The following is a 21,015-nucleotide window of genomic DNA, read 5'->3' on the forward strand; positions in this document are numbered from 1 at the left end:
CTGTATGTTTTGGGTCATTGTCGTGCTGGAACACCCATCCACGACCCATTTTCAGTTTCCTGGCAGAGGGAAGGAGGTTGTCGTTCAGGATTTCACGATACATGGCTCCGTCCATTTTCCGGTTAATGCGAATAAGTTGTCCTGTGCCCTTAGCAGAAAAACACCCCCAAAGCAAAATGTTTCCACCCCCATGCTTGACGGTGGGGACGGTGTTTTGGGGGTCATAGGCAGCATTTTTCTTCCTCCAAACACAGTGAGTTGAGTTAATGCCAAAGAGCTCTATTTTGGTCTCATCAGACCACAGCACCTTCTCCCAGTCACTCACAGAATCATTCAGGTGTTCATTGGCAAACTTCAGACGGGCCTGCACATGTGCCTTCTTGAGCAGGGGGACCTTGCGAGCCCTGCAGGATTTTAATCCATTGCGGTGTAATGTGTTTCCAATGGTTTTCTTGGTGACTGTGGTCCCTGCTAATTTGAGGTCATTAACTAACTCCTCCCGTGTAGTTCTAGGATGCTTTTTCACCTTTCTCAGAATCATTGACACCCCACGAGGTGAGATCTTGCGTGGAGCCCCAGAGCGAGGTCGATTGATGGTCATTTTGTGCTCCTTCCATTTTCGAACAATCGCACCAACAGTTGTCACCTTCTCTCCCAGCTTCTTGCTAATGGTTTTGTAGCCCATTCCAGCCTTGTGCAGGTCTACAATTTTGTCTCTGACATCCTTGGACAGCTCTTTGGTCTTTCCCATGTTGGAGAGTTTGGAGTCTGCTTGATTGATTGATTCTGTGGACAGGTGTCTTTTATACAGGTGACTAGTTAAGACAGGTGTCCTTAATGAGGTTGACTAATTGAGTAGAAGTGTCTAACCACTCTGTGGGAGCCAGAACTCTTAATGGTTGGTAGGGGTTCAAAAACTTATTTCACTCAATGAAATGCAAATCAGTTGCTATCTTTTATTTAAAGTTATTTTTTCGATTTTCCTTTTGATGTGCTATCTGCCACTGTTAAAATAAACCTACCATTGAAATGATACTGTTCTGAGACTTTTCATTTCTTTGTCATTGGACAAACTTACAAAATCAGTGAGGGGTCAAATAATTATTTCCTCCACTGTATGTGGCTCATTTAGAATTCTACCGATACTTTAACTGATTCATTAAGAAATCCAGTGATACAATACACATATTTTTGCATGGCTTCCTTAAATGGAAATACAAACCCACAATATATAAATGGTACATATGCCAAAGTCATTTGCACTGGACTATAGTTATACTGTGCATAAAGTCCCAGCAGCTGCCACATACAGAGAAGGAGGCACGCCAGATAATATAGCGACAGATCTCATGACATTGCATTGAGAGATATGGACCAGAAAGTTTGACTAATCCTGCAAAAGGTGGAGCATATTATTTGTTTGTTTATCATTAGTGCCATGGATTGTCTGTGGAAGGTTTTGCTTTACCATCATCAAGTACCAGTGAGGTGAGAGTTCCTCAAACCATTAGTTTAACTAAAATTAATATATTGCATTTTTATCAGCCATGATCCACCAGAGAAGCCGCAAAAGTGAGGGTACTCTTTTTCCATAAAAATGCTGTGGTTAAGAAGATCATTCTTTATATTTTACAACAATTTTTGTGTTATCAATGCTGCTGGTCACATGACAAGTTTATCAGCAACACTCCCCTGATCTTTATTATCAGTGTTTTATACTTTACTGCTGATAAATGTCCCTCTCCTTCTTTGATGCAGATGACACCGGGTGAGCTGAAGTTTTCTGCCCATGTGGAATCTGTTTTGAATCGTGTGCCTCAGCCAGAGTACCGCCAGCTCCTAGTGGAAGCTATTTTGGTGCTGACCATGCTTGCTGATGTAGATATCCAGAGTGTTGGGGGTATCATCCACGTGGAAAAGATTGTGCATATTGCAAATGAACTGTTCTGTCAGGAGCAGGTAAGGATTTCCACTATGGCTGGATCTTAGTTACCATATTAGCTGAGTAACAAACGGAATAAGCACATGCCCACCCATCCAGGGGACAACATTGCTTTACCATTATCAAAGCCCATATCAGTTGAGTGTAAATCCATAATGTATTCTTTATTTTATCCTTATCTGAAATTTAATCTACAGTGGCTTGCAAAAGTATTCGGCCCCCTTGACCTTTTCCACATTTTGTCATATTACAGCCACAAACATGAATCAATTTTATTGGAATTCCACGTGAAAGACCAATACAAAGTGGTGTACACGTGAGAAGTGGAACGAAAATCATACATGATTCCAAACATTTTTTACAAATAAATAACTGCAAAGTGGGGTGTGCGTAATTATTCAGCCCCCTTTGGTCTGAGTGCAGTCAGTTGCCCATAGACATTGCCTGATGAGTGCTAATGACTAAATAGAGTGCACCTGTGTGTAATCTAATGTCAGTACAAATACAGCTGCTCTGTGACGGCCTCAGAGGTTGTCTAAGAGAATATTGGGAGCAACAACACCATGAAGCCCAAAGAACACACCAGACAGGTCAGGGATAAAGTTATTGAGAAATTTAAAGCAGGCTTAGGCTACAAAAAGATTTCCAAAGCCTTGAACATCCCACGGAGCCCTGTTCAAGCGAAGGAGTATGGCACAACTGTAAACCTACCAAGACAAGGCCGTCCACCTAAACTCACAGGCTGAACAAGGAGAGCGCTGATCAGAAATGCAGCCAAGAGGCCCATGGTGACTCTGGGGGAGCTGCAGAGATCTACAGCTCAGGTGGGGGAATCTGTCCATAGGACAACTATTAGCCGTGCACTGCACAAAGTTGGCCTTTATGGAAGAGTGGCAAGAAGAAAGCCATTGTTAACAGAAAACCATAAGAAGTCCCGTTTGCAGTTTGCCACATGCCATGTGGGGGACACAGCAAACATCTGGAAGAAGGTGCTCTGGTCAGATGAGACCAAAATGGAACTTTTTGGCCAAAATGCAAAACGCTATGTGTGGCGGAAAACTAACACTGCACATCACTCTGAACACACCATCCCCACTGTCACATATGGTGGTGGCAGCATCATGCTCTGGGGGGGCTTCTCTTCAGCAGGGACAGGGAAGCTGGTCAGAGTTGATGGGAAGATGGATGGAGCCAAATACAGGGCAATCTTGGAAGAAAACCTCTTGGAGTCTGCAAAAGACTTGAGACTGGGGCGGAGGTTCACCTTCCAGCAGGACAACGACCCTAAACATAAAGCCAGGGCAACAATGGAATGGTTTAAAACAAAACATATCCATGTGTTAGAATGGCCCAGTCACAGCCCAGATCTAAATCCAATTGAGAATCTGTGGCAAGATCTGAAAACTGCTGTTCACAAACGCTGTCCATCTAATCTGACTGAGCTGGAGCTGTTTTGCAAAGAAGAATGGGCAAGGATTTCAGTCTGTAGATGTGCAAAGCTGGTAGAGACATACCCTAAAAGACTGGCAGCTGGAATTGCAGCAAAAGGTGATTCTACAAAGTATTGACTCAGGGGGCTGAATAATTACGCACACCCCACTTTGCAGTTATTTATTTGTAAAAAATGTTTGGAATCATGTATGATTTTCCTTCCACTTCTCACGTGTACGCCATTTTGTATTGGTCTTTCACATGGAATTCCAATAAAATTGATTCATGTTTGTGGCTGTAATGTGACAAAATGTGGAAAAGTTCAAGGGGGCCGAATACTTTTGCAAGCCACTGTACATCAAGCATGTTATAGTAACCTACCCGTGGAAAGTAATTGTGACAGGAAAAAGGAATGGCACAATGTGTGTTTCATGGTATCCACACCCTGGTTTTTGTCTATGGTTATTGGCTGCTATCGTCAGCCAGATGGCATCAGTGGGCAAACTGTCTATTGTTAACAAAAGCACTGCTGTTCATGCTGGGAAGTCAGCCTCTCACTACTTTGTACCATCCCATGTACATGCATATTCATGTCAAGCAAAATCCCATTGAAATAAAAGTATATGTATTACTGAATAACACTATTCTGCTTTTTACATATAGGGCAGAGTGTTTAAAAGTTAGGTGAATATTATGTATTTTGGGCATAGCCTAGTTTTACAGGCCACTTAAAGGGAATATGCAACTTTTTCAGTTATATCAAAGCGGTGAGACTTAAAAAACAAAATCACTTGAATGTTTTTTTTAGTGTTTTTTATTTAAATACAGCATTTATATTACATAGAACAAATGCAGAGATAGAGATCGACAGTGGCAGCAGTGTGTTCATGTTGCACATGCACCAGTTTCCTCATCATTTGTATAATATTATTTCTGTTGCGTGCCCATAGATTAATAGTATGCAAGTGAGTAAGGACTAGACTAGGAATGCACAGAAGCACTTGAGCCTAGAGGTGGCCATACACTAAAAGATCCACTTGTTTGGCAAGGTCACCAAACGAGCAGTTCTTTCTACCGATATGCCCACCTAAGGTGGGTGGTATTTGGTGTAACCCAATCGTTTGAAACAAATGATTGAATTTCAATGACAGGTACAGTACCCTGCCATCCCCAGTCTGACCGCATCAATTTTAGGTCGGATATCGGTTGGGTAGGCTCTTCAGGGATGCACATAAATGGGCAGATAAGCTGCCTAATCGATCTGAAGAACCCAAATTGGCAGTCTAGATCTGCCCGTGTATGGGCCACCTTTACTGAAGTTGATTTCCCTTTTCCTACTGCCGATCTCTGTCTCTGCATAGTTACCCCTTCTCTAGAGGAGGATCCAAGCCCCTGCGATCAAGAAGGCATATGCGTAGTTTATCTATTGCATGTAATAGAGACATTTATTTTTTAAACAAGTTATGTTGGGGTGAAAAACCTTATTTTGTAGAGTTAAACCACTTTGAAAGGACCTAGGAGAACGGTGCACACATAAGATTTTGTATCCAAAGAACTAAACCATAGTAGATGCATAGCTTCTTTTTATATGCACCAGGGAGAGAGTAGTAAATCTGTGTGCAGGTTGGTAGCTAATACTACAGCATTTAATGCAGGTTTGAGGCCTACTATCTAAAGCTCCATATCTCTAGGTTCCTTACATATTGGGTATGACATACATTTTTGTAGTAATTTAGTCTGAAGACACACACAGCCATCAAGTTTTTTGGGTTTATTTTTCAAAGATGACAGAGTTTGTATTTTCTCCCAAGCATCTGAACAAGAAAGTTGTGATTAAATGGGAACTGTACTAAAAAACAACTTAAACTTTTTAAAAAGCAAACATAGTTTAAACAACTTTGCAATATATATCAATTGAAAAATATGCCTTTTTTTATGATATGCATTTTAATGTAATAATATGGTTTGAAACCGTTACCTAAGCTTAGCCCCCTGTTCTCCATTACAGTGCAATGCATTGTGGATTATGTAGTTCCTGTATGCAGTAAGAGTTAATGAAGTTTAGCTGATGCAAAGCCAAAAACATGTCCATATGAAATCTGACCCTTAATGTGAAAATAAATGGTAACATCTGAAGCACAAATGTTAAGGATGACAGACTTCTGCAAATACCCATATCCCTTTTCTCTGCCCTCTTTCCTATCATTTGCTGCTGTTCTGTAACCAAAGTAATGGGTAAGATGTGCAATTATCAGCACTAGTCTTCAAGTCCAGACACTAGCAGTGCTTTCTAACATGATTTTTACATAAGGATTTTGGAACTGTTATATGATCCTGATACTTCTGCATATCCTAGTGAAAGAATATATTTAAAGAAACAGACACGCAAAACAAATTAAATTGTTCAAGGAAAGTATACTTTGGCACAACTCTGGCACACAGCTTCCTGTGGAGGAAGGTGTCATTGATCGTTTCAAAGTAAAAATCTAACATAAAAGGAATATACGTATACCCTATACAACTGAAAAAGTTATGCAGCACAATCAGTTTAAATATGAAAATGTAAAAGAAGATTAATTGTTCTTAGACATAGAGTAAAAGAAGAATGTCTAATAACCAGCATAGCTGGCAGAGGGACTTGGTACTGTTAATCCCAGTGTAGTTACCAAATTGCAGTAAAAATGAAATTGTTCTATAGCAATTGAACTCCTAAAGCAACTGTACATATCTTGATGGAAGGAAGACCAGATCAGTTATACCATTGTACACTTGAAGTTAGCACTTAAAATTCTGTTCCTGTGTGACATTTATGGATGCACCAGATCCAGGATTTAAACAAATCCCAGCAATGTTCACAGTAGCTAAATTTTTAGTTTCTGCAAATCTGAATAAAATCAAATAGGAGAAAGGTAGAATCATTGGGAGGTGCCAAGTTGCCATCCTGTCTTTGATTCTAGTCGGTAACCTCAGACCACAGGCTGCCACTCTTTTTTCCCATAAAAGCACTGTCCCTGGGTACTTTACTTCTCTCCCTGCTTCTATGGTGCCCCTGCATCCCCTGCATTACCCTAGGCCTAGGTGATCACATGTGCAGGAGTGAAATCTTTGCTGAATTCAGTGATCTACAAGTGTACAGCGTGCTGGGACATTGGAAGAGTATAGCAAATGAATAGTACCTGGGGCTGTGAATTTCTGGAAAACAATGAGGGGTGCTGCTGGGGTCTGAAATAAGTGGCTACTAAAATCACTGGAGGAGGGGGGCAGATAACTTGCCACACCTCAGTGACTCTCCCTTTCCTTGTCCTTTAATGTCATGTGAGAAATGGCAGCGACACTATTTTTTTTCATTGATAATCACATTTTTGTCTTGTGTTACTGACCCCGATCGGCCAAAAAACTATTACTTTCTGAGGCTACAATTTTATTGTTGTTTTTTTATTACTTTCTGTTCAGGCCTTTCCTGTTCATATTCCAGTTTCTCATTCAATCTACTGCCTGGTTGCTAGGGTAATTTAGATCCTAGCAACCAGTTAGTTGCTAAAATTCCAAACTAGAGATATGCTGAACAAATAGCTAAATATTTACAAAACTAAAAAAGAAGACCAATTGCAAATTGTTTTGGAATAGCCCGCTACAACATACTAAAACCCTCTACCCATACTAACCCTCTAGAACATACTAAAAGTTCATTTAAAGGTGAACAACCCCTTTAGATGAGTAAAAGCCATATGTTTAATGTTTTTCTGGTATGGCCAAGTCACCAGACAAGTGGATCTTTATCCAGTTTAATCACACACACAGTGTGGGTGAATTGGGCAGATCTAAATGTTTGTCCCTTAAGCCAGCAATCAAATCACATGCAGCCATCATTGTAGGCCTTGGCCAATAGGATTCTAATGCAAGATAGCTTCATATTGTTCAAATGTGTCCATTATCTTCCGTGTATGTGTACAAACATACCATTTTAGGGAAATAATGGAAAACCTGCCGCCCTACAGATGTGGTTGATGGAGGCTGAAAATTATGGTTCAGCAAGTTCTAGTGGGCTGCACATAGGATTTGCCCGTTTTAGGGCTTTCTCTGAATTCTTTCTGATGCTGGTTTCATTTTAATTATTTCTCCCCATTTTTGTTTTGAGAAATTTTTATTTTGTCCCTGTTTATTTTACCACTCCATCCATACATGGATTGTTACTTCATATTGTGCGTTAGTGAATTCTATACCGTTTTTTGACCTTGTGATAATTTATCCAAATAGACATAAAAGTTTTATGTTTGGTAATATATATATATATATATATATATATATATATATATATTATTGGTCAGTCTTAACACCATTTTGCATTATGCCTCTGCAGAATGAGACATGCACGGGCCTCTGGAAAGGATACATAATGCTTCATATTTAATATAAACATAAGCTGCAATCTGCTTAATATTTGTGCATTGTGCCCAGATTGTCATGGAGGCATCTCCTATTACGCTGGGAATTCTGGGTAAAGAAACGGCAAAATTTGCAAATTGCACTGTTGGGAGATGAGCCACGTTGATAATTCTCTAGCAATGTTATCAGCAATTTGTATGTATATTTTCCCTGAATAATACTGTTTTTATTGAAACACAAAAGTTCTTTAAAAGTTAGAAAATGCCAAGGGAGGCAATTTCCAACAATTAAGCCAGACCACCATGAGTAATAGGCTTTACTTGCAGTGATCTTAATGTTATACTTTAGTAAGTCATTTTTGGGAGATTTGTTGCGCACGATAGTGCAGATTTAACCATCGGCAATAAGTCTTACTGTGTGCCATCACTCTTAGGGTGAAGATACACCGAGCTACTTAGTAGCAGCTACTTGTCACGGCTACTTAACGCCAGAAAATACCCTGACATAGACAATACTGAGAATTATCTCTGGTAAAACACGATTATCAGGAAATACCCAGCCTCCCTGCATTTGTATTGGCATATTTTGTAAAAAGGTAAAACATCCGTTTCTATTACATTGCCTATGCAAGTCCCAAAATGTGTTGTGGCTGCCATGTACATTACCTCTTACTGCAGACAAATCTCTCTCAGAACTGACCATAGAGTTTTATTGTAAACCCTCAGGCAGAAGTCATGTTCAGTGCATAGATGGGCGCAAAGCATAGATTGGTTAATCTGGGACCCTAAAAAGCATTTGTACCAGCTCTTGTTTAAACTAGAAGGGCAATTTCAGTTTTTTCTATGGCGCATTGGCCCAGCATCACTCCATGTGCAATTCACAAAGGCCTTGAGCATACTGGTGCTTCTACATGTGGCTATGATTTGACTAGCAAGTCGCTTCAAGCCTTAACACTTTTAAAGGGATAATAGTTTTAAAAACTGCTAGTGTATTACCCAGGGCCAGCTATTCTGGGGAGTGCCCGTCTTTCTTTAGGCCTCCTAAAGACCCAACTGGAGTTGCAGACTGACGAGGTGAGGAGATTATACTGGAAATGACAGCTGTCCAACCAGGCATGCTTTACAGCAGCTGAGATGCCCATAGTCATACCTTACCACAACTTACCTACCACATTCTGCAAAATTTGGCACTAAATACACGAGGGTACTATTATCACTGTTGGCAGTGTGCCCATTAAAGGATATGTAAAGTCTATTACACTGGGGATTGTCAAAATGCTGGGTCCCCCCCCCCCACTAATATTTTCCTTAGGCAGATTGTAAAGGGAAACAATGATGTTAATCACACATTAAGATTTATTTTATTATTATAATCTATTAAAATTTCTGAGCCCTTCCAAAGATATTAAGGGTATCAAGGGTATTAAGTCTGCCTCATAGAAGGAATGGCACTGCTCTGTTACTACATAAGACCATTTATTACCCAGCTAATATACCTTCTAATACTAATATATCTAACTAATACTAATATACCTATTAATTTGGTTCACCGAACCCATAAATAATGATGCAGACAACAACTTTATGTTAAATATGTGAAGATCACAGCTTTATTAAAAATATAATTTATGAAATGTGATGCTCACTGTAGGGTTATCAGATCACTGGAAATCAGAGGGCACATATAGAAAGAGCTGCACGCTGCAATATAAATGCACCTTCTATACGTGTCCTCCCATCACCAGAGGGTCTGGTAACCCCACCACATAGGGCTGTTTGATCCCAAGGAAGGCAAAAAACCTAGAGAGAAGCTTGGGCCAATCTGCTTCACTAGAGGCAAAAATTCCTTCCTGACTCCTAAATGGCAATCGGAATTATTCCCAGGATCAATACGCCTTATGGAGCTTTGAAAGAGTTAATAAATGTACAGTAATGGATAAATACATGTTTGCCTCTGTTTGTCTGTAGGGAAATGTGTTCAAAGGTAATTAAGAATGTATGGAAAGTGACAGCTCTGCTTGATGATGGTACTGGGTGCCCTGGCAATGTCACCCCCCCATGGTCCAGAAATAGTGATCCCCAATACTGTCACTTGTATTAAATGGTAAGTAGTATGGACATGTAGGCCTCAGTGTGTGCGTGTGTCTATCAGTAAGGAAATATGTATCCATATGGGTGAAGGTACGGCAGTGTATGCATGTATGGGTGCCAGTAGGAATCTGGGGGCATGTATGGGTGCCAGTAGGAATCTGGGGGCATGTATGGGTGCCAGTATGGAGGTGTTGGCATGTAGGGGTGCATGTATACTTGCCTGTATGGATCAGTGGGCCAGTATGTGTTGTGTAGCACATAACCGGCCCCTTCCATGTCCTGAGAATGGCTGGATCTTTCTGCCATCTCTAAGTGCTGGGAACCTGCTGTGTCCCTGGATGTTGATGCCACCTCTGGTGTTCTCTCTCTGCCTTCAGGTAGATGTTGGTTGGTAGGTGTTGCTGCAGGCCTTGTGGTGGGAGGATTAAAAGCTGGAAAGATTGCTGGATAAACTCCTGGCAGCAGCGGACGTAAAAAATAGTGGCCTATAGAGACTAGATGGCAGATCTTTTCCATGCACTCCTCAATTTGGTGTTCTGGGTAGTCAGTGGGGGCCACTTTGACAGGGTTGTTATAACAATAGATTTTATCTGCCACATTGAGGCAGCACAGTGCCATGAGAGATGGTTGGTGCATGTAGAACTCATGATGTTGGTTCAGGCACAGTGCTGCAATGCCTCGGGCAGCTGTTAGGCTTTTGGCTGCTCTTGTGAGCTGGGCAGGGGAACACTCCTCCTTGGTCAGTCTCAACAGGGAGAAGTGCTCCAAAAAGAAATCGATGGTTGGTACCCCCAGGCGAAACAGCAACTTCCTTAGGATGGTTCTCTCCAGGTGACGCATTTCAGCTGGTGTCATTCTGTAGTCAAACAGAGGTAGGAAGAGCTTGGGGGGGAGGGGGTACCGTAATTCAGCCACTTTGTAAGCCATGTAGAGGCAAGTGGCTCCCACTCTTGTTAGGGTGTCGGGGTCAGTAGGAGTGCAGGACACATACCGCTCCAGGAAGTTGATACCCAGGCACAGGGTCTGAAAGTCCAATCTCAGGTACCTGTGCACATTAATCATTAGGGTGGTGATGTGGTTCCAGGATGCAGCATTTATTTCCTTTTGATTTTCTAGGAAAATTTCCATCTGATAATCTCCCTCCAGGCCTTTTTTATAGAGGTAACACTCCTCTCCATACTCCCTGAAGGTCTGCAGGGCATCAGCCAGGTTGGTCAGGGTGTTCCATGGCTCCCCCTCTGGCACCGGTTCCTCAGCTGTAGGGGTGCTGGTCCCACGCAGATCACCCTGGGGCTTGGCCCTTTTGAATTCAGGGCTGCACCCAGGGGAAATGATCTCCTCTTCTTGCTCTTCTTCTTCTTCTCTTCTTCTTTTTCGCATGCCAACGCTCAGAGTCTCCATCATTTAGCTCCTCTCTCACCAACTGTCACAAAAGACTGTTGGGACCAACGATCTGTTAACCACAAGTCACCTCTGTTCTTCCCTGATTGGCTGGACATGTAAACAACTGATAGGCTGAATCTGAAGTACAAATCCATGAGTTGCTCTGACAGTTAACTTCTCCTTTATTTCTAGTGCCTTGCCTTGTACTTCAGCCGAGTGCTAACTATCCAGGATTTTGATTTTCATTATCATTTATACAGCTCATGGAACTCCAAGGTGTGTCTTCTAATATTTTAATGTGTTCTTTATTTTGCATCATGAACAGAATGAGTTTCAATATTTCAACCTTTTTTCATAGATCTCATATACCATTACTATTACAGTTTAAACACCCCCCCCCCCCCGATGGATTTCAGCGCCAAATGATGCCAAAACTTACCAAATAAAGCTGATCAGTTCTTTGTCATGTCAGTGGATATCTTTATGTGTTACTCCCAAACCACCACTAGGTGTCACCCATATATGGGACACTTTAGTCCATAACCAAAACAGTAGATTCATTACAGTCGTTCACAATATGTTACTTGTACCAAAGATCTATAAAAAAAATAAAAACTTTCCACACACAAAATAATTTTTTTTGCAGCAACCTACAGATAATAGGGGAGGATATACATATATATTTTTTTAAAACTAAAAAGCAGCTTAATTGTAACTGCCCAGTGAGCCCTTTGGGTGCCACACAATCTATTTCATGTATCCAGAAAGCCACTCATTTAAGCAAAGACTTTTCCAGGTAACCTCCCCTTGACTGCCTAGGCATGTGATTAATAGGCATTTAAATGTGGTGGGATCATACCAAGCCTTCAGCCAGTGATTAGCTATAGGTTGTTGTGCAAGGTTCTGTTTCTTAAGGGGGCCATACATGGGCCGATTGTAGCTGCCGATATCCGTCCCTTGGACTGATTCGGCAGCTTATCGGCCCATGTAGGGACAGGAACAAGGGGCATGCCCGACCGATATTTGGCCTGAAATTGGCCAGACATCTATCAGGCAGGTTAAAAGATTTAGTCGGATTGGGCACTGCATCGGCTCGTTGATGCGATCCCCGAACCGACTGCCCCATTGCCGCCATAATAATTCCCCAGGGCCAAACGATCGAATTTAGCCTACATGTTCCCCGATATCGCCCAGCCGTATGTGGGGATATCGGGTGAAGATCCACTCGCTTGGCAACCTTGCCAAGCAAGCAAATCTTCACGTGTATGGGCACCTTTAGTGTCCACTTTTCTGTCTGGGTCAAGTGCTGCTTTGATACTGCCTTGATCAATGTTTTAACTACAAGCTACCAGGGCTCCCCCACAAAAAAAACCTCCATTCTCAGCCAATCCTACACGGATCCTCTACCCGACTTTCCACCCTCCTGCCTGACCATATCCCCAGCTCCCACCCTCACTCTCAGGTAGATGATTGGCTGGGAAAGGGGTGATATTATATTATATTATAGAGGAAGCAGACCCCACTGCCTGGCACCCCTGTCACTGACCCTTCAGCAACTGAAGGGTCTGCTTCCTATATAGTGACGCCACTGGCAGCAGTCTATATAGTGGGTAATATAGAGAGTGAAAAGTGTATAAGGGCCAAATGATAAGTCAGAAGTACTGTAAGTATTAAAGGAAAGTTTAAATCATTGGGAGGTGCCAAATGGTAGGCACCCCCCAGTGATTGTAATCTGGCTCTTCCTATTCTTTCTCATTCATGTAATTTTGTTCTAATGTTCCACTATGGCACTATCAGATTTGTATGGTGTGGGGAATATTAGCATTTCTGAGTATTACACACAATAAGGGATGGGGTTTTATTTTGTTGCTGTCCCACTGCCTCCTGTGCCAGAAAAACAAGTTGCAGTCAGGGTCGGACTGGGCTGGAGGGACACCGGAAAAAAACCTGGTGGGCCCCGCCCCTTGTGAGCTTTGCCAACCCAGGCCCAATCACTGCCAGCAGCTTAGGTCCTCCCCTTCTAAGAATGCAACGTGGTGTGCGTGCAGGGGAGGTGAAGTTAATGTTCCGCCAATGGCTGGAGGAGACCTCTGTTTTAAAACAAGTGTTCAAAATTAGTGACAGAGCAAAATAAACAAATATGAAATATATATTCAATATTTTTTCTTAAAAAAAACATTTGTACTTTCACTGAATATAAAAGTAAAGTTTTTTTAATGTTAGATTTGAGGTGAAATGCTAAATATACAGTTCTGGTTTTTCTATGCATCTGTGATAAGAATAGCTTTACAGAGAATTGTATTCATGTTAAACAGTGTGGGTGAGCAGTCAGTAGTGCCACATATAATATTCCATGCAGATTTGGGGATTAATATAACCATAACAAACTCAGAATGAATGAAGGAAACATTTGTTAGACTGGAACTGAAATAGAACGTTCTACTTTATAGGGGCAGTTGGGCCTGGTCAGGGAACCTTAAAATCCAATAACCTCTACTTATCTTGTAAACATTGTGGCTGCTGAGGGGTTAACTCTTTTACTGCCAAGCACGTATGGCATACGTGCTGGCAGTAAAAGGGCTTAAACGCCAACGACGTGTCTCATACGTCGTTGGCGTTTAAGCGCTGCCCTCTGCAGCGGCGGCATGTGCCGCCGCTGCAGAGGGCTTCTAACAATGACAGCCCCCCTGGGCAATGTGCCAGGGGGGCTGTCATCAGGGTCCTGCGAGCCGATCGCTCGCAGGACCCTCCAGGAAGCAGCAGATGCGATCGCATCGCATCTGCTGCTTCCTGCTTCCTCTCTCTCCCCCAGCGCAGGCCCGAATGACGAAGGAGGCGATCGGTCTTCAGGAACAGGTAAGGACTTTTTTTTTTTATTGCATTTACACACTTTTACACACTTTTACACACTTATACATACATTTATACACACTTACATACATTTACACACACTTACAGCACACATTTTAGCATTTTTTTATTTTTTTTTTTTTTTTTTTTTTTTTTCATTTTTCACACTTTTATACACTTATTTACACTCATATACACACTTACACACTATCACACAACTTTTACACATGTACACACATGTATACACAAACACTTTGGGTTTTTTTTGTTTTGCTTTTTTTTTTTTTTTTTTTTCATTTTACCACTTTGTTTTTATTTTCTTTTACCTAAAAACTGTTTATTTTGACAGCGTAACTATTGGATCAGATATTCTGGCCACTAATTACACTGTCATGTAACTTATTTTGTTGTTTCACTGATTTGCACAATTTTTGTGGTTTTATCACATTTTATCCCTATATAAGTGTTCCTGATCTGTTTTTAGCGTAGCTTTGCCAGGTGTAACTTTGGTGTACAAAAATAACTTTACCCTTGTTGGATTTGTCAGAATGTGTACTTTCCAAAAATATATGGTTTTCTGGGGGTCCCTGTGTAGTTTGGGGGTCTTACTGCATATAATAGGCTGTCAGGGGGCTCTGTGTGCAAAAGCTGAGCTGGCAGGCGAGAAATCCTTATGCGCTATTTTCATTTAGGGTTCAGTACATACCGCAGACTTTGGTATATCTATGCATATTGGGCATCAATCTGTTCAGTAGACCTCTGGTGTTCCTATTTGGGGTGACTTGCCTTTGTACGCAAGAAATTGTGTGAGATAAATGCGGCAAATTGCAACATTTTTAGGCGATTTTCTGAAATCTCATAAAAACCGATAACTTTAGGAAAGCTTTGCGGCTTGGTACTTTGGTGTAGAAAGGACTCTTTACCCTTGTTGGATTTGTCAGAATGTGTACTTTCCAAAAATATATGGTTTTGTGGGGGTCTCTGTATAGTTAGGGGAAGTTTTGGCACATAATACACTGACAGGGGGCTCTGTGTGCAAAAGCTGAGCTGGCAGGCGAGAAATCCTTATGCGCTATTTTCATTTAGGGTTCAGTACATACTGCAGACTTTGGTATATCTATGCATATTGGGCATCAAACTGTTCAGTAGGCCTCTGGTGTTCCTATTTGGGGTGACTTGCCTTTGTACGCAAGAAATTGTGTGAGATAAATGCGACAAATTGCAACATTTTTAGGCAATTTTCTGAAATGTCATAAAAACCAATAACTTTAGGAAAGCTCTGCAGATTGGTACTTTGGTGTAGAAAGGACTCTTTACCCTTGTTGGATTTGTCAGAATGTGTACTTTCCAAAAATATATGGTTTTGTGGGGGATCTGTATAGTTAGGGGAAGTTTTGGCACATAATACACTGACAGGGGGCTCTGTGTGCAAAAGCTGAGCTGGCAGGCGAGAAATCCTTATGCGCTATTTTCATTTAGGGTTCAGTACATACCGCAGACTTTGGTATATCTATGCATATTGGGCATCAAACTGTTCAGTAGGCCTCTGGTGTTCCTATTTGGGGTGACTTGCCTTTGTACGCAAGAAATTGTGTGAGATAAATGCGGCAAATTGCAACATTTTTAGGCGATTTTCTGAAATGTCATAAAAACCGATAACTTTAGGAAAGCTTTGCGGCTTGGTACTTTGGTGTAGAAAGGACTCTTTACCTTTGTTGGATTTGTCAGAATGTGTACTTTCCAAAAATATATGGTTTTGTGGGGGTCTCTGTATAGTTAGGGGAAGTTTTGGCACATAATACACTGACAGGGGGCTCTGTGTGCAAAAGCTGAGCTGGCAGGCGAGAAATCCTTATGCGCTATTTTCATTTAGGGTTCAGTACATACCGCAGACTTTGGTATATCTATGCATATTGGGCATCAAACTGTTCAGTAGGCCTCTGGTGTTCCTATTTGGGGTGACTTGCCTTTGTACGCAAGAAATTGTGTGAGATAAATGCGGCAAATTGCAACATTTTTAGGCGATTTTCTGAAATGTCATAAAAACCGATAACTTTAGGAAAGCTTTGCGGCTTGGTACTTTGGTGTAGAAAGGACTCTTTACCTTTGTTGGATTTGTCAGAATGTGTACTTTCCAAAAATATATGGTTTTGTGGGGGTCTCTGTATAGTTAGGGGAAGTTTTGGCACATAATACACTGACAGGGGGCTCTGTGTGCAAAAGCTGAGCTGGCAGGCGAGAAATCCTTATGCGCTATTTTCATTTAGGGTTCAGTACATACTGCAGACTTTGGTATATCTATGCATATTGGGCATCAAACTGTTCAGTAGGCCTCTGGTGTTCCTATTTGGGGTGACTTGCCTTTGTACGCAAGAAATTGTGTGAGATAAATGCGACAAATTGCAACATTTTTAGGCGATTTTCTGAAATGTCATAAAAACCAATAACTTTAGGAAAGCTCTGCAGATTGGTACTTTGGTGTAGAAAGGACTCTTTACCCTTGTTGGATTTGTCAGAATGTGTACTTTCCAAAAATATATGGTTTTCTGGGGGTCACTGTATGGTTAGGGGAAGTTTTGGCACATAATACACTGACAGGGGGCTCTGTGTGCAAAAGCTGAGCTGGCAGGCGAGAAATCCTTATGCGCTATTTTCATTTAGGGTTCAGTACATACCGCAGACTTTGGTATATCTATGCATATTGGGCATCAAACTGTTCAGTAGACCTCTGGTGTTCCTTTTTGGGGTGATTTGTCTTTATCTGATCTTTATCAAGAAATTGTGAGAGATAAATGCGGCAAATTGCAACATTTTTATGCGATTTTCGAAAATGTCATATAAATCTGCAAACTTAGGAAAGCTTTACAGCTTGGTACTTTGTAGCAATAAGAAATATTTACCCATTATAGATTCGGGGGGATGTGTATTTTCCAAAAATATATGGCTTTCTGGGGTGAATGTACTTTTTTTGTAGCATTATCCCACATAAAGGATGTAAATGTGTTGATTTTGCAGGAGCTGAAATGATAGATCATATGGGGGTATGTTCCCATTGGGGCCCCTACATGCCACATACTTAGGTAAACCTATACATATTGGGCATCAAACTGTTCAGTGGACCCCTGGCGTTCAAATTTAGGGTGTTTTATCTTGGTACCTAACACTATGTGGGAGATAAGATGCTGCAAAGTGGAAGCTTTGAGGGGATTTTTGGAAATGTCATCAAAATTGCTAACTTTAGAAAAGCTGTGCGGCTTGGTACTTTGGAGTAGAAAGACATGGGTACCCATTTTAGATTCGGAGGAATGTGTACTTTCCAAAAATATATGACTTACTGGGGTGAGCGTACTTTTTTGTAGCTTTATCCCACATATAATGATGTAAATGTGTTGATTTTGCATGAGCTGAAATGACAGAAATGACAGTATATATGGGGGTATGTTCACATTGGGGCCCCTACATGCCACATACTTAGGTAAACCTATACATATTGGGCATCAAACTGTTCAGTGGACCCCTGGCGTTCAAATTCAGGGTGTTTTATCTTGGTACCTAATGCTATGTGGGAGATAAGATGCTTCAAAGTGGAAGCTTTGAGGGGATTTTTGGAAATGTCATCAAAATTGCTAACTTTAGAAAAGCTGTGCGGCTTGGTACTTTGGAGTAGAAAGACATGGGTACCCATTTTAGATTCGGGGGAATGTGTACTTTCCAAAAATATATGGCTTTCTGGGGTGAGCGTACTTTTTTGTAGCTTTATCTCACATATAATGATGTAAATGTGTTGATTTTGCAGGAGCTGAAATGACAGAAATGACAGTATATATGGGGGTATGTTCACATTCGGGCCCCTACATGCCACATACTTGGGTAAACCTATACATATTGGGCATCAAACTGTTCAGTGGACCCCTGGTGTTCAAATTCAGGGTGTTTTATCTTGGTACCTAATGCTATGTGGGAGATAAGATGCTGCAAAGTGGAAGCTTTGAGGGGATTTTTGGAAATGTCATCAAAATTGCTAACTTTAGAAAAGCTGTGCGGCTTGGTACTTTGGAGTAGAAAGACATGGGTACCCATTTTAGATTCGGGGGAATGTGTACTTTCCAAAAATATATGACTTTCTGGGGTGAGCGTACTTTTTTGTAGCTTTATCCCACATATAATGATGTAAATGTGTTGATTTTGCAGGAGCTGAAATGACAGAAATGACAGTATATATGGGGGTATGTTCACATTGGGGCCCCTACATGCCACATACTTAGGTAAACCTATACATATTGGGCATCAAACTGTTCAGTGGACCCCTGGCGTTCAAATTCAGGGTGTTTTATCTTGGTACCTAATGCTATGTGGGAGATAAGATGCTTCAAAATGGAAGCTTTGAGGGGATTTTTGGAAATGTCATCAAAATTGCTAACTTTAGAAAAGCTGTGCGGCTTGGTACTTTGGAGTAGAAAGACATGGGTACCCATTTTAGATTCGGGGGAATGTGTACTTTCCAAAAATATATGGCTTTCTGGGGTGAGCGTACTTTTTTGTAGCTTTATCTCACATATAATGATGTAAATGTGTTGATTTTGCAGGAGCTGAAATGACAGAAATGACAGTATATATGGGGGTATGTTCACATTCGGGCCCCTACATGCCACATACTTGGGTAAACCTATACATATTGGGCATCAAACTGTTCAGTGGACCCCTGGTGTTCAAATTCAGTGTGTTTTATCTTGGTACCTAATGCTATGTGGGAGATAAGATGCTTCAAAGTGGAAGCTTTGAGGGGATTTTTGGAAATGTCATCAAAATTGCTAACTTTAGAAAAGCTGTGCGGCTTGGTACTTTGGAGTAGAAAGACATAGGTACCCATTTTAGATTCGGGGGAATGTGTACTTTCCAAAAATATATGACTTTCTGGGGTGAGCATACTTTTTACTAGCTTTATCCCACATATAATGATGTAAATGTGTTGATTTTGCAGAAGCTGAAATGACAGAAATGACAGTTCATATGGGGGTATGTTCACATTCGGGCCCCTACATGCCACATACTTGGGTAAACCTATACATATTGGGCATCAAACTGTTCAGTGGACCCCTGGTGTTCAAATTCAGGGTGTTTTATCTTGGTACCTAATGCTATGTGGGAGATAAGATGCTTCAAAATGGAAGCTTTGAGGGGATTTTTGGAAATGTCATCAAAATTGCTAACTTTAGAAAAGCTGTGCGGCTTGGTACTTTGGAGTAGAAAGACATGGGTACCCATTTTAGATTCGGGGGAATGTGTACTTTCCAAAAATATATGACTTTCTGGGGTGAGCGTACTTTTTTGTAGCTTTATCCCACATATAATAATGTAAATGTGTTGATTTTGCAGGAGCTGAAATGACAGAAATGACAGTTCATATGGGGGTATGTTCACATTGGGGCCCCTACATGCCACATACTTAGGTAAACCTATACATATTGGGCATCAAACTGTTCAGTGGACCCCTGGCGTTCAAATTCAGGGTGTTTTATCTTGGTACCTAATGCTATGTGGGAGATAAGATGCTTCAAAGTGGAAGCTTTGAGGGGATTTTTGGAAATGTCATCAAAATTGCTAACTTTAGAAAAGCTGTGCGGCTTGGTACTTTGGAGTAGAAAGACATGGGTACCCATTTTAGATTCGGGGGAATGTGTACTTTCCAAAAATATATGACTTTCTGGGGTGAGCGTACTTTTTACTAGCTTCATCCCACATATAATGATGTAAATGTGTTGATTTTGCAGAAGCTGAAATGACAGAAATGACAGTTCATATGGGGTATGTTCACATTGGGGCCCCTACATGCGACATACTTAGGTAAACCTATACATATTGGGCATCAAACTGTTCAGTGGACCCCAGGCATTCATATTTAGGGTGTTTTATTTGGTTACTTTATGACCTGTAGGAGATAAGATACTATAGACTAGAAGCTTTGAAGCGATTTTTTAAAAAAATCACAAATTTTGATAAAAACCAATAACTTTAGGAAAGCATTGCGACTTGATAGTTTGGAGTAGACAGACAGTTGTGCCTATTCTGTATTCCCCAGAATCTGTTCTTTCCAAAAATGTACAATTTTCTGGGATAAACCTTCTGTTAGTGGAATTTTGGCCTTGAAATCCAAAGTATGCAGTTTTTTTGGAGCAGTGCTTTGGGAATTTGGTAGTGTACTGCTGGGAGTTTTTGACCTATACAAGTGAGAAATCTCCATAAAACTATATATATTTGGTATTGGCACGTTCAGGAGACATGGGACTTTCCAAATCAGTTGTATATTCGTGCATAAAATAATTTTTGTTTCTAGTATGTGTGATTATATTATGGAAAATTTGATTTTTTTTGCATTTTTAGACATTTAGAAGCCTATATCTTGTTACAGAATTGGAATTACACAAAAATTCTACCATATTTTGAAAGCTTAGGTTGTTCTGAAAAAAACGATATATTGTTTTCCTTGGTAAACTAAAAGTCCCCCCGAGGAAAGGCCCCTAAAGTGAAACAGTGCAAAATGTTCAAAAACTGTCTGGCAATACAAGTTCCGCTTTGACCAAAATGGCTGGCAGTAAAAGGGTTAATGGGCTGGGACATTCTGTGCCTTTGTACTACATAACACCATTTTTAATCCCTTTGAATTAGCATGACCATTCTTCAGTTTATTGCCCCCTAAACAGAAAAGGCAGATGATTTACCCTTTAATGCATACAGAATATTTTTTTAAATGTAAATTTGCACAGGACACGAAACCCCGATCAAGTCCACCAGTGGGAGCTTGAGGAGTTTAGCAAAATAATGATTACAAATCAGGTTGTAAATATATATAGAATAGTTCTGTCAGGACTAATGGCAAATATTTAAGGCCCATATTCTAAACAGGATCTAATTAAATATATTTCTGAACCTGCC

General features: G+C 40.9%; 2 protein-coding genes across 2 annotated transcripts in view; one reads left to right on the forward strand and one right to left on the reverse strand.

The window, feature by feature from the left end:
• The first annotated feature begins 1,627 nt into the window (after positions 1–1,627).
• The window catches only part of LOC105948139 (phosphorylase b kinase regulatory subunit alpha, skeletal muscle isoform), a 31,577-nt gene continuing 12,189 nt past the window's right edge, over positions 1,628–21,015 (forward strand). The window contains exon 1 of the mRNA XM_031890666.1: positions 1,628–1,959. Coding sequence (XP_031746526.1) covers positions 1,753–1,959 — 207 coding nt within the window. The 5' untranslated portion in view covers positions 1,628–1,752. The remainder of the gene's footprint in view (positions 1,960–21,015) is intronic.
• On the reverse strand, positions 9,346–11,265 carry LOC100496868 (cyclin-O protein B). The gene has a single exon (XM_002941599.5). It carries the CDS (start codon positions 11,251–11,253, stop codon positions 9,907–9,909), a length of 1,347 nt encoding a protein of 448 aa, XP_002941645.1. The 5' UTR covers positions 11,254–11,265; the 3' UTR covers positions 9,346–9,906.

Source organism: Xenopus tropicalis, chromosome 8 (genome assembly GCF_000004195.4).
Source record: "Xenopus tropicalis strain Nigerian chromosome 8, UCB_Xtro_10.0, whole genome shotgun sequence".
NCBI classification, from domain to species: domain Eukaryota; kingdom Metazoa; phylum Chordata; class Amphibia; order Anura; family Pipidae; genus Xenopus; species Xenopus tropicalis.